This window comes from Loa loa, assembly GCF_000183805.2.
Source record: "Loa loa unplaced genomic scaffold supercont3.50, whole genome shotgun sequence".
NCBI classification, from domain to species: domain Eukaryota; kingdom Metazoa; phylum Nematoda; class Chromadorea; order Rhabditida; family Onchocercidae; genus Loa; species Loa loa.
In genome coordinates this window covers 153,992-167,085 of record NW_018108230.1, presented here as the reverse complement: position 1 = coordinate 167,085, position 13,094 = coordinate 153,992, and the positions used below count along the sequence as shown (strand labels likewise).

The following is a 13,094-nucleotide window of genomic DNA, read 5'->3' as shown; positions in this document are numbered from 1 at the left end:
GAGGAGAGAGAGAGAGAGAGAGAGAGGGAAATGGTTCATTTTGTTCTTTAGTAATATTGGATTAATCAATAAAGCGAAAATTTTCAACAATTAATCAAGCTAAGTGTTAAACTTTCTGCAACGATTTTTTTCATTCTCTACTACGTGATATTTATCCTTTGTTCCTTTATCTTTACTTCAGAGCATTGCAATTAAACGATCCTTTGGTATATATTTTCTTTTTAGCACTACTACAGTTGGGTTAAGTTTCTAAACAAAGAATTAGAGTTCTTTGAAAGTTTTGGATGATGTAAAATTTAAAATCTTTTGAGAAGCAAAAGTAGCTCAATAGTGACCATCAAATTACATTAGCCAACCGATTGTTAAGCTAATTATTTTTATGTACCATTTTTGGCGCATATCTTTTTATAAACATTATAATTACGATAATGGTATATACTGCAGGTGTGCTCCACGGCAAATCTTATTTTCAATCGCACCTAATGGAGCAAAATTTTGACATCTTAGTCACCTTGACAAGTGATAGTCCTCACTTCAGAATAAACAAGGAGCAGATCATGCGTGACGTTTCCTTCGATTTCTATAAAATATGTATCAACTTAAAACTTACAATCAATCAATAAATTACTTCTAAGATTTTATACCTTTTATGTGTTGATCATTGTTTTTTCGTGAAGTACTTTTCATGATGATACTTAGTACAATAGTATACAAAAAAGTTGTTGTCCTATTAAAAATTTATTTTGAAGTTTAAATTAATATCTATCATGACAGCTTGACCCCATTCTGGCAATTTTTTTATTCGTCAGGTGTTAAGTGCAATAGATAATAAATAAATTAATAAAAAATGCTGCAGATGCTTCCGTTCATTTCGTGCAATGCTAAGTTGCGTAATGCACAGCTATATCACGTAAATTGCATAGGACACTATAAATGTTCTTTATATCTGTAATTATTCAAATTTTACTGCAAATTTGGATGGAACAAACAGAAAGAAACAATTTTGTGGAACGTATTGTAAAGAAGGAAACGGTAATGATGCAACTTACTAATTATGAGCTAGCATAAATTGCTTTCCTTGTTGAGCCTTACTATGATCTGTATTTAAATGATGCATCAATTGATTATATCCTAACTAGAACCTTACAATAATCAATGAATTCGCGACTGATTTCCAAATCATTTCATTTTTTCTTTTTTGAAATAATAAAAACTTAATAATTTTCCATATTTGTGAAATTAATAATAATATTTGGTCAAAGTTAGGGCATATTTCCTCATCCTCTATTCCATCTCTTCAGAATATACGCTGTAAAATCTGAAATAACATTTAACATTGTAACATGAAAGGGATGAATCAAATTAATATTTAATTTTGATCAGTGGCAGAGATCACCAACCAATTTAAAATCTCGATCAGTTACGCTTATATCCCGTGAAAGGTACAGGACGTGATGCAGATAGAATTGTACTAGTTGTTTATTATTAGTTTAATCTTGTCTATATTCGAATTTCAAAAATGAAAACAACTAAATTGCTTTTGTAAATTACAACTACATCATTGCATAAGTAATTTATAAATTGAAATGTTGTGCTCTAATCTGAAATCCATTTATGCAATGCAAAAAGTTTGATTATAAAAAATTTTGATTACAATGAATCAATTCGATGACTGGCAACAATGGGACACAGGCACTACCCCTACTTTTACCTTTACCACATGCTGAGCTATGGCCCTTCGCACGAGAGTGTGTTATAATAATAGTTGGCCTCATTATCGAACTGTTGTTACCCTTCTACAACGGCGTAGCATTCAAAAAACAACAATTGAATTAAAATAAACTATTCGGAGGTCAGTGTCCATCGCTCCAACGACGATCTAGCATTGATCATTGGTTAATGTCATCAAATGAGTCAATCTTACTGGAACTTCAAACAACATTTATTGAAATATGCCAAAGGCAATTGTTAGAAAAAAGTCGCAAAGCTACTGAAATTATTAAAATTCCGTGCGATTCCTGCGAAAATTTTATCACTAGTACGACTTTATCATTGATAGGATTTTATCATTAATACGACTTTGTAACTAGTAGAAAAAGGATGGTAAGTGTAGAAATTATCTTGATTTTAATTCGCGCTAAATAGCCATCAATAAGATAAGACAAATTACTATTCAACGCTTGTCATTCAATGCTTTACTGATTTTATCATCATTACCATATGCGCAGGAAGAAATTGAGCGTAATTTAGGGATAAGCGGTAGGTAGACCTCCTGGTGCCATAGCTCATATTTCATCTAAACTGATTGTACAATTCCCATGCACTCAAGAAAGCTCCCAACATAGGTACATACTTCGGTTACAATTATGCTTCACCCATCTGATCAGTAGTTCCACAATGTTTGCATTTTGGTTGTTTTCCCAGAAAGGAAGAATTTGTAAATTATATTTTAATTGAAATCAATTTATACAATTTCATCCATCATGTGATCTTAAATTGCACCTTTAGAGAAATGAAAATTAAGGAATTGATCGATCATTAAACAATTATGATTAGCAATTAAATTTAATTTAGCAACTATTTAGCCGAATCAACTGAGACAATATGGAATAACTAAAATTCTTGTACTTCCATAACATATCATACCATTCGAATGAAATTGAGTGTATAAAAAAGAAATCTCAAATTAAGTGGTACTTAAGTGGTCTTTATTGATGCATGTGTGAAGAATCAGAAATGATATTATTATTAGTAGAAAAATACGAGGTATCATGAATGAATTGGTTGGGAGAGATGTTGAGTAACGGATATCATTTTGGAGGCAGGTGCACCTCGATCCCTCCTTTTTCCCTCTTCATTCGGATAAGATTTCTAAGAGTTTTTTAGCTATTCACTGCAAGCGAATTAATTTTCTATGATTTAAAAATTGTTCCTCTTTTCCACCATCTAAAATCTCTTCAAAATAATGATAGATGTAATAAAGACAATATGCATATACAGAATCCACTTATTGATTATTTCAGCGAAATATATTTCACTTCTTCAGAATTACATGAATCAAATTTTATTTTGCTGATTTCTCATCTGATATAGTGATGGCGGAATCTACGATATGATCAATAGTGGTAGTGCAATAATTATATTCTATATCCACTATATGCAGGCGAAGCTTGCTCATTACTGGAAAAATTTTCAGAGCCAAAAAACAATTTGGTCATTAAACTTGTTCAGAGACGGGTATCCTGATGTTAATGACTATTTGCATTTTGCAAGATTTCATTAGATTACGATAGATGCAAATAGTTACTAATATATGCTGAATGCTTTTATTTATTGGTACCATTACATGAACTGCGACTTAATGTATAAATGATTGAATTAGCAATAGAGAGCTTATAGTTATAATTAGAGATTGATAGCTATTTCTTATAATTTGATTATCAGTATGGAAATGTTCATTCTTGTATGACGAATGACAGAAGGGACACAAAGTATACAATGTTTCATGAATCCTAATATATATCATAGAATGTCAACAAGAAATAGTAGACTCACTGCCTTAGATTAACATTGATTCATAACGAAGAAACATTAATTGGGAAATACAACGATGGGCTATAAAATTGGCTAGAACGACCATAGCTATGATGGTTTTGTGAAACCAATGAGATTGGATCTATTTGCGCAAATGCTCTCATAAAAGTAAAGTGGCGTATATGCATGCATCACCTGCTACCCGTGGTAAACCTGAATCCGAGAGCCTCAAATGTTAATAGAATCCAGAAATCTTCAAAGTGCAGAATACGGCAGTGTACAGTTAGTTTTGTCTTAGATTAATAACATAATGTCAGGAAAGTATATAAGGTATTTCAGGTATAAAACTAAAGTATTATAAACATCTTTGATTCTCAATTATTGTTAAAATAATGACCTGTTGACTACGGATATTTAATTTTCATGCAGCTGTATGCATTTCATCAACATGCGCGCAACAAAATTTGTTCAAATCCAATCGATCGTAACAATATTTTAGGTTCACATAAAACATTGCTTTTTTCTTTTTTTTTATTTGAGGCAGTATATCTCTTCAATTTATGGAAACTCTATTGGCAAAATCAGTAAATTAAGTCGTTTTACAGAATCAGCAATCATTCTTGCTATATCTTTGATCATGATCAACTAATTGTTTACATCTATAGCTTCCATTAACCATGTATATTTTGTGGAAAACATGATTCAAAGACATGCATCTACAACTTTCGAGATGAGTAGTCCTCAATATCATAATTTGTATCATGACCTATTATCAATTGTTATCACTGAATTGATTTGTAGTTATTATTTAGCCTCAAATATTCATTAAAATTGCTTCAAATATTGAAAGATCCTTGCACCCTCATCTATTTCCTCGCAAAGAGATCGATCGGTGACTTGCAAGTAATGCTATGCAAATTGCGATATCAAAAATTTGTGTTTACAACATATTGAACTGTTAGTGACCCTTATTGCACTGAGAAAAATCATGCAGGGAATACAAACTTCAGAAAGATAAGTGACCTTTGAAATTGACCTATAGCGAAACAGAGCCATAAGCGGTCCTATTACTAATTGCAAAACGAGATTACAGAAGATTGCTGCAGTAAGGTTCGTTATCAAACAATGAAAGGATTGTTTTGCACTGTTTAAAATTAATATTCCTTTTTATCTAACTGTAAGAGATGATTTTAGAAAAAAGTTAGAAGGAATTGTGCAACTTTGATGTGGACGTAAATTCGTGGTAAATTTGTAAACAACTTGCAACATCACTAAATAAATGCAAGCGAATTTTGAACAGATCGCTATCTTCTGCAGAAAGTTTTTCTTTTTTTTTCGGATAATTAATTACCTGACGAATGGAACCAGAGCGGATGAGTAATATCCAAACTATTGGCGGTCGTTATAAATAGAATAGAACTTTAAACTTTCACATCAGGTTTTTAAATACGACAATTTTTTTAGGATGCTAAATTTTTAGGACATTAAATAAACAATTTCTGAAAAGTTGAATTGTGCACTTGACTTGTGAAAAATACCTTTATTAAGCCAAATTAAGTGAAATTCAATTTAATAATCGAATTAACTTCTTAATAGATATGAAGCCATCATATTTCAAGGTGCTAAAGCAGGACTTATTGTTACGAAAGTTATCACGTTGAAGTGAGCGATAATAACAATAATGAATGTAAATAGTTCGGTGAAACAGACGCAAATAGCTCAATGACCACTCGAACCACTACCGCCCGATATCTGATAATACATCATTCCTAGTTTAACCAGCATCAATCCAATAATCCCAGACAGTCATAGACTGTATTATATTAATGAATGCCTGTGTTTCCTATGCCCATAAAGGGATCATACATCAATATAATTAGTAATCGACTAATAACAAATAAAGCAGCGTGACTCTGAATGACAATCACCCGCATATATTACTTTTAATGTCTTTTATATGAATATTATGCAGATTATTATCAACCTATCCATTTCAGTTTTCTGATAATTAAACAATGAATTGGATTTATCATTAAAGTGGTTGCCATGAAACTGAAAATTATCGAATTGACATGAGAAAGTCCGAGAAATTACCTTTCGAAATGATTGGTTAGGTAAGACAGTGTTTCTTAATGCCGGTGTTGATTGCCTTATTTCCTATTCTCTTACTCTAAACCCATTATTTTGTCCCGTTACCGCATTTTTAAAATGGAGACATGAGGAAATACAACAGCTGTAATTGAAGTCATCCGATATTCCTTTTTATAATCTATTAGGAAAGGTGGACAGATTTGATTTTGACGAATATTTACTTGAGCATTTCAGGGATTACTATTACATTGATATTTTTGGGACAATATATAGATAATATGAAACAGTAATTGAATTGATCTTTTTTGAGTAACATGAATCAGTGATGTATCAGCAAAGAATAAAAACTAGTATCCTGGATCTGCTCCCATTCTAACTTAGGTCAAATGCCAGCATACATCTTTATCTGGTATTCACATGGATTAAATGTTGCATAATATCAGAAACTATCTAATAACCATCGAAGGGTTCGCTTTGTTTGAGATGATTCGCTGTCTTTACAAACAAATTGCCAAAATTATTTTGTAAATATAGAATATTCACTCTTGCTCATTTACTGTAAACTGTACAACAATTTTTAGATCAAACTATATTTTTATCTCTCAACAAAGGCTGTAGTTCAATATCAATATACATAAGCGATCATGTCATAAGTAATGTTAATATGTCATTAATCCTGAACAAGTACCACTGAAAGAGAGACAAGACAAGAAGTTACGTAAGCAGATGTAATCGATCAGATAACGATAACGAGTGCAATTGTTATTGTAGGGACAGTTTGGAAATGGATTTATCAGAGAGATGCGCTAAACGAACATCGTCCCTCTCTCCCGCTGCGCTAATAAACTGCAGCAGATTTGTGCTGATCGTATCTTCAAATAAAGTTCGGTGAAATGAAAGAGCATAGAATGGAGCCAAACGAAGTTTTAACGGCCAATCAGTAACACATTAAAAATTGGAACGGACAAAATTTCGTCGTTTTCTGTGAGGGATTGTTTTGTTTCATGAAATAATTCAAATAACTTTCAGTTTAGTTAAAAATTGAAAAGAAACAGCATTGTTTGTTTAATTATTTTTTGCCGATTTTATGAAGAAAAAAGCTAATTATATTGTGAAATGGAAGAATTAATTTTAGGTCACAAACAGACTTTTGACAATCTTTGGCTTCAGGAAAAAATATTAAAGCAAACAAATTTCATTGAATGAAATGAATCAACGAAGAAAAATGATTGCTTTTCAGATATTTCGAGCACACCACAGATTCAGTTGGACAAAACAAGGATTAGAATTAAATTCATCAATTATTGTTTTTAATTAGCGGAATGAGCAGTACTAATCAGTTAGTAAAAACATCCAATGGTTATGAATAGATTAAAATGAAAACTTTCATGACTAATACTTCTAATAGTTACATAACATATACTGGAATACCCAAATGCTTAAAAAGATTTATTTGTCCATGCATTTTTCATGTCAACAGTGCACATGAAATTTTCTGTACCAAAATTTATTAGAACTTCTATCATGATAAATTACTTCACTTTTATAAAGACGAGTTCAAAGTTCAATAGCAAGCTAATTTGTTATACCGGATCTAAATACTACCACTATTTGTTTTACACTAATTTACGGATTACTGATGCACGTGTTTTCATTCGTCTTTCTCCTAAAGAAGAACAAATTGACAAACTATCATTACTTGTTAATCCGTAAATTGACAGTTTGCTCTTAATCATCAAACCTTGATAATACCAAGAATAGAGTAGATCATAATTATTATACTTTTATCCATTTTTCTGCAAGCAATACACACTTGTCATCATTGTCACAATTATTCTAAACAACCAAAGTCTCCAGAAAAGTATCGACGAACTATTGACCGTGAAATTTTCGATCAATAATAACAAAGACAGAAAAGCTGGTCAAACCAGGGATCTCTCAGGTCATTATTTTGCAAGCATTGTCAATTAATAACAGACAAAGAAAAACCTTCCTCTCTCTCTTCTTTTTCCTCAACTACTGGAATTAGGAGAAGTTGTTTTTTGTTTTTTTGCTTTTTTTTTTAAAGCAAATTTTGGAAGATTTAAAAAGTGTCACCAAAACATTAGTTTTCTGAATTAAAAATTTTTAAGACAGAAAACAAATTTTCATCGAGAGAATTCTCACGAATTCTTTCGCCTTTTTTTTAGTTTCTATTAAAAAAAAAAATACTGATCTGAAAGATCAACAAATGATTGGAAAAAGTTCAGTCGAAAAGTGTGATTCATTGCGTGATTGTTGTTTGCATTTCAACTTCTTGACTATTCTCATATGAAAATTCCGAAAAATTGATATGCTAATTTGAATTAGTTTTGCAACTGATGCTCGGCAACTGGTACCACCAGTAACAGAGGGATCACCAAGACCGTACGTCCAATCCGAAGCACAATGCAAGGACATGAGGATGATGAATGTATTTGTCCTCTACTATTGTCCATCCCTCTATTAAGTGGACTGCTAAGAAACAGTATCGCAGTGTAAGCGTGAAGTGTTTTGCACTTCTCCTAGTACACTACCGATTAATTATGGCTTTGAAATATGCATATTATTGTCGACATCATGCGTGTGTCCCTTTCGAGGTAACATACAATAATAGGACATGGACAGTTTATTACTGATTTGATCAGAAGCGAATGTAGTAATTTCGTTTTCCGGAAGAAATAGAAATTTCCGAACTTAGAGGGATGCTAACATATTTATTTATGAATGTGAATTCAAACAGAATCGGCATTATCCTTCAAGATATCAGCATTCGAAATCTGTCGATCAAAGAAAAATTAATTGTGCAAATGCTATTATGTGCACAGTTTTTACTAGTGCTGACAGGGAAAATTAATGAGGTCCACCATTGCTTATTTGTTTGCATTTATGTTTCTATAGAATGTGAAAATATGATATGAATCTTGATAACACTAGATGATAACTGCGGTTGAAATCACCTGGTCTATTGATTTAAGACTTGTTGAACTTGTTCGTTTACTGTTGAAGAAAATGACTTTTAAAACAGAAATCCAAAGTAATGAAATATGTTCATCAGATAATGAAATAAATGAAATCAATTACAGCCAATTCCCAAAAGTAATAATCCGAACGGTTCACTGCGAATAAAATTTTTTGCCAAAATCTCTAAGTGAATCACACCCGCTAAAATTATACGACTATTTCCATTTATCACCACTTTATTTCCGGTGATTTTCCAGCATTTCCTCACTTTCCAATCTTTTACTCAGTTATAATGCACAAACATTTCCAAATTTCCTTATTGACATGAGCTCTCAAAGTTTAACAACTCTCTGAATCCTTCGAACTATGTTAAAACGCTGGAATTCAGAATTAATTAATTGCATTATTCTGTGAAAAGTGATCTACTTTTATCGATCTTACCAATCCAACTGGAAATCCTTTCAGAAAAATTTTCGTCATTAGAAAAATAAGGTTATTTATTAAGTAATCACAAGACTGTTGTAAAGGCGGCAAATTCTCAGATATATACAACATTTTAATAGCTCGTTATCTGTCATTTTAACTTCTGGAAATGAAAAAATGGGTCATAGAATTTCATTGTCTTCAAAACAAATAATGGCTTTGTTAGTTTCAGACAGAGTCTTCAGTGTAAATACCAACTTGTACACAATAAAATAATTAGCACATGCTTTCATTGGCTTCTTAAAATATTCTTCGTCCCTGACATATTCTTCTTCGAGTGATACTTGACGAAAAAATTTTTCTTCATAACCAAAACATGGAAAAAGCACATATAGATTCATAGAGTGCTGATGAATGGATGATGTTGACAATGTGACAAAACCCATTTTTTAAGTAACACAAATTGTTGCTACAAAACAATTAAATTTGATTCTGTAAAACATCTTCAAGGGGAATTTGCCAGTTTTTTTTTTCTGTTGAACTGCGTTGTTTATTTTGTCAATAATGTCGAAGTTTCATCGTTCGGCCATCATTTACTTTGCAAAAAATCTAATACTGAAAGATTGGACAAAAAGAAAGTTTATCAAATTTATTTCCTACCGTTTGAAAATATATAAATATTTTTCCTTCTTCCGAATATAATATTTAAATTTATGTTTAAAAAAGCTGGATAATATTGAGAGAAGCGCCGTTGCAAATTTGATTAAAGTGTAAAAAAGGTGCTTGTCAATTTACTAATTAAGTTCAAAGAATATTTTCAAAGAAATGATTTGAATTTATTAGTAGTAATTTACTTTTAATACACATAGTGAGAAATATTATTGATCTGTTAGTGCAATCCTTTTGGAAAAGAATTTTGGCAAACTTTGAAAACGCATAATCTTTTACTTGCACTTTGTTATCTCTCATCCTTTATATTTCCTTGAATTCACTTTTGCGGTGACGCAATGAAAAGAATGTATAATTTTATGCCGATCCTAATGAACAGATATTTGAAAATTGACCATTTTTAAAAAATTAGAACTTTCATTTTTGATTCTTCCAGTATCCTGCACAAAAGTTTTGCTCTTGGTCAAGAAATTTTCATCCAGAAGTTTCCATCAAGAAGTTTTCAGTTAACTGTTGGTTGATACTTAATAAATTATCAACGGGCACTTAATTGACAAAAATTTTATTTCAATGTGATTTAAACTGTTTCCAAACACAACAATCGATTGGTTTTAAAAATATTAGTTAAACTTACGAAAGCTTCGATACATCGGCGTTTCTTGATCCAAATGCTCAATATAAATATTTGAACCAACAGCTTCATTTGAAACAAGGGAACTTACCACTAATCAATGATGCACATAATTCCATGATGAAATCCATAGAAATTCCTGAAATAACCATGAAAATCCTGTTCGTTTCCTAAATTTCACAGTCATTCAAAACATATTCAAATTTTTTCTCATTCGAAATATTCTTCAGAAAAAAAAAGCGGATAAAAGACGTAATTTTCAATATCATTATACCTTACCTGAAGATGCGATCCAGACGGCTTTTCGCAGGTGTCACTACCATTAGTTAAACTCTGTCCTTTTCAAATTCTTGGTCATCATCTTCATATTGCTCCTCTTCCTCTGAATCTTACTTATTTGGTTTTTCCTCTTCAAACGATAAATTCTCTTCTGAAGCATAAGACGAACATTCGCCATCACATAAATCTCCTTTTATCTTAAGTTCATAATCTTCAAATTGTTGACAAAACTAATGAGAGCTTAAGAGAATTCAAGTTAATAAAAATTCAGAAATACTTTTTGAGGTCAACTTTTCACATTGGGAAAAACGAAGCAATCGTTTGAAATCTGGGATAATAATTTCATAAATTTCACTTCCAAAGTCTCAAAATCATTGATTCGAAATGCACAATTTTGATAAAAAGCGATTTCCAAAACGATAGCAATGAAAATGATTCATAAAAGGCATTCTCAGACCAAAAAACATGAAAAATTTCTTTCAGCAGACATTCAAACACAATAAAAGCGGTATAAGTAAGTTAATAACGTAAAAATTCTCCAAGTACGCTAAAGTTTTAGGTAAAAAATTGTCTTTCAGAATGATCCTGAAAGGTATATATCACTTCCGATGCATTTAAATTCAACTTTTACATCGCCAAAAATTTCTGAAGAATGCTTACAAAAGGCGAATAGCATGAATCGAACTTTGAAATTTCAAGATTTCAATTTATTTGAAGAAACAAGTTAGAAACTAACTTAAGAGAAGGATATCGAGGGAATTAACTTTTGATATCACTATCATATTTTCATATTTCAGTAGCTTAATTTGATATATTTTTATGTTCAAAATTAGCACTTCTTATACAAGATGATATTGAACTGTCTTTTTTCTATTCATAACTGTGTTTTTCCGTTATATTCAAACTATTCAATATAATAAAATTCAAAATGTTACATAGTGAATAACGAAAATGTGAATATTTCAAAGATGTTTAAAAGTTCCTTAAATGCTTTTAAAAGTTATGGAAGAGTTCTGCTTCTGGAAAAGGAGGAAACAAGAAATTGCTAGTCAATGGGAATGATGATTTCAGGTATTCGTTTTTTATATGGGAATGAAAGATCGATTCCCTCTCTGGCTGGTTCTCTTATGACATAAACATAGCCAAAGCCATTTTAATGAGAATTTTTTTAATGAATCAAACTTCATTTTTTGAACTTTTTCCGCTAATATGTATTAATAAATGCAAAACATTTAACATTTGTTCGTTTTTCGGATAAAGGAACTTAAAATAAGGAAATTTATTTAGGGGTCATAAAACAAAAATTGAAACAAAAGTTCATTTCAGTGATAGCAGTGGAAAAAATCTTGTATTGATTGTAGTTAAGTAGACAATAAATATTGTAACTTGATAATTATGTTCAAGAGTTCTAACGAATGGGTTTATTTCTCGAAAAAGCCTCAAACCAGATCATGTGAAATGATAAGCTATCTTGCATTCTGGTAATACTGATTAGGAGATAACATAATAAACAAAATAACAGGAACCTAGTTTCTATAATGGAGTAACAACAACGATGATAATAAACTGCACTGTATGAATGGACAACACGAAATGAGTCATAGAGGAAAATCCTTTTAATTCAAAATTAAAATTATGAGAGCACTTGCAGGCTTTGAATCGTTTGGATTAAAATGAAGTTTATATGGGATCATGAATGAAAAACATTCACTAACGTGAAAATTGGATGCAAACTTTTCGATGATTGCGATTATGAAACAAGGATAAAATCAGTTTTAAGAGTTTGATAATAAAGGAGATAAGCTTCATGATTTAATGATAACATTGCAGAATGTCTGATATTTTGATGCAATCATATCTCTTATATTTCACATTCATCATAATCGAAAAAAGTTTAGTGTTCGGATGACGTTAAACATGTTTCACCACTTTTTGAGTGAATATAAAATTTTTTAGTGAATCAACAAAAAGGGTAAAAGATGAATAGGTCACTGATTTCTGCGTCGCATCGATCATTCTATGATACTTCAAAATGAGTAATAGAAAGTGATTTTCTATGCCTATTAGACGATTGAATGGAGAAGGGAATAGTTTCTTATTACTAAAATCTTGAAAATATTTCATGGAGAAATTGGAAATTAGTGAAGGAAATTTGGTCCTTTCCTTTCCTTCCTTTATTACTTATAACTTATTCTATCCTCTCCTCTTTTGAAAGATTATTCAACGTTGTTGCATTTGATTTTCGATAAATTCTGGTTAGAAAAAATGACTCATCGATAGTGAAATGAGCAATAAATTAGTTGTGTTTCAAGAATTTGGTACGACAAAATGAATTTCAATTATTATTATTATTATTATTATTATTATTATTATTATTATTATTATTATTATTATTATTATTATTATTATTATTATTATTATTATTATTATTATTATTATTATTATTATTATTATTATTATTATTATTATTATTATTATTATTATT

The 13,094-nt window shown here is 30.7% G+C and overlaps 1 protein-coding gene across 1 annotated transcript; it reads right to left on the bottom strand.

The window, feature by feature from the left end:
• Positions 1-7,970: 7,970 nt before the first annotated feature.
• Positions 7,971-9,476, bottom strand: LOAG_08209 (hypothetical protein; the record flags this gene model as incomplete). The annotated part of the gene is made up of 2 exons (XM_003143741.1): positions 7,971-8,121; positions 9,289-9,476. 2 exons carry the CDS (start codon positions 9,474-9,476, stop codon positions 7,971-7,973), a joined length of 339 nt encoding a protein of 112 aa, XP_003143789.1.
• Between the last annotated feature and the right edge of the window lie 3,618 nt (positions 9,477-13,094).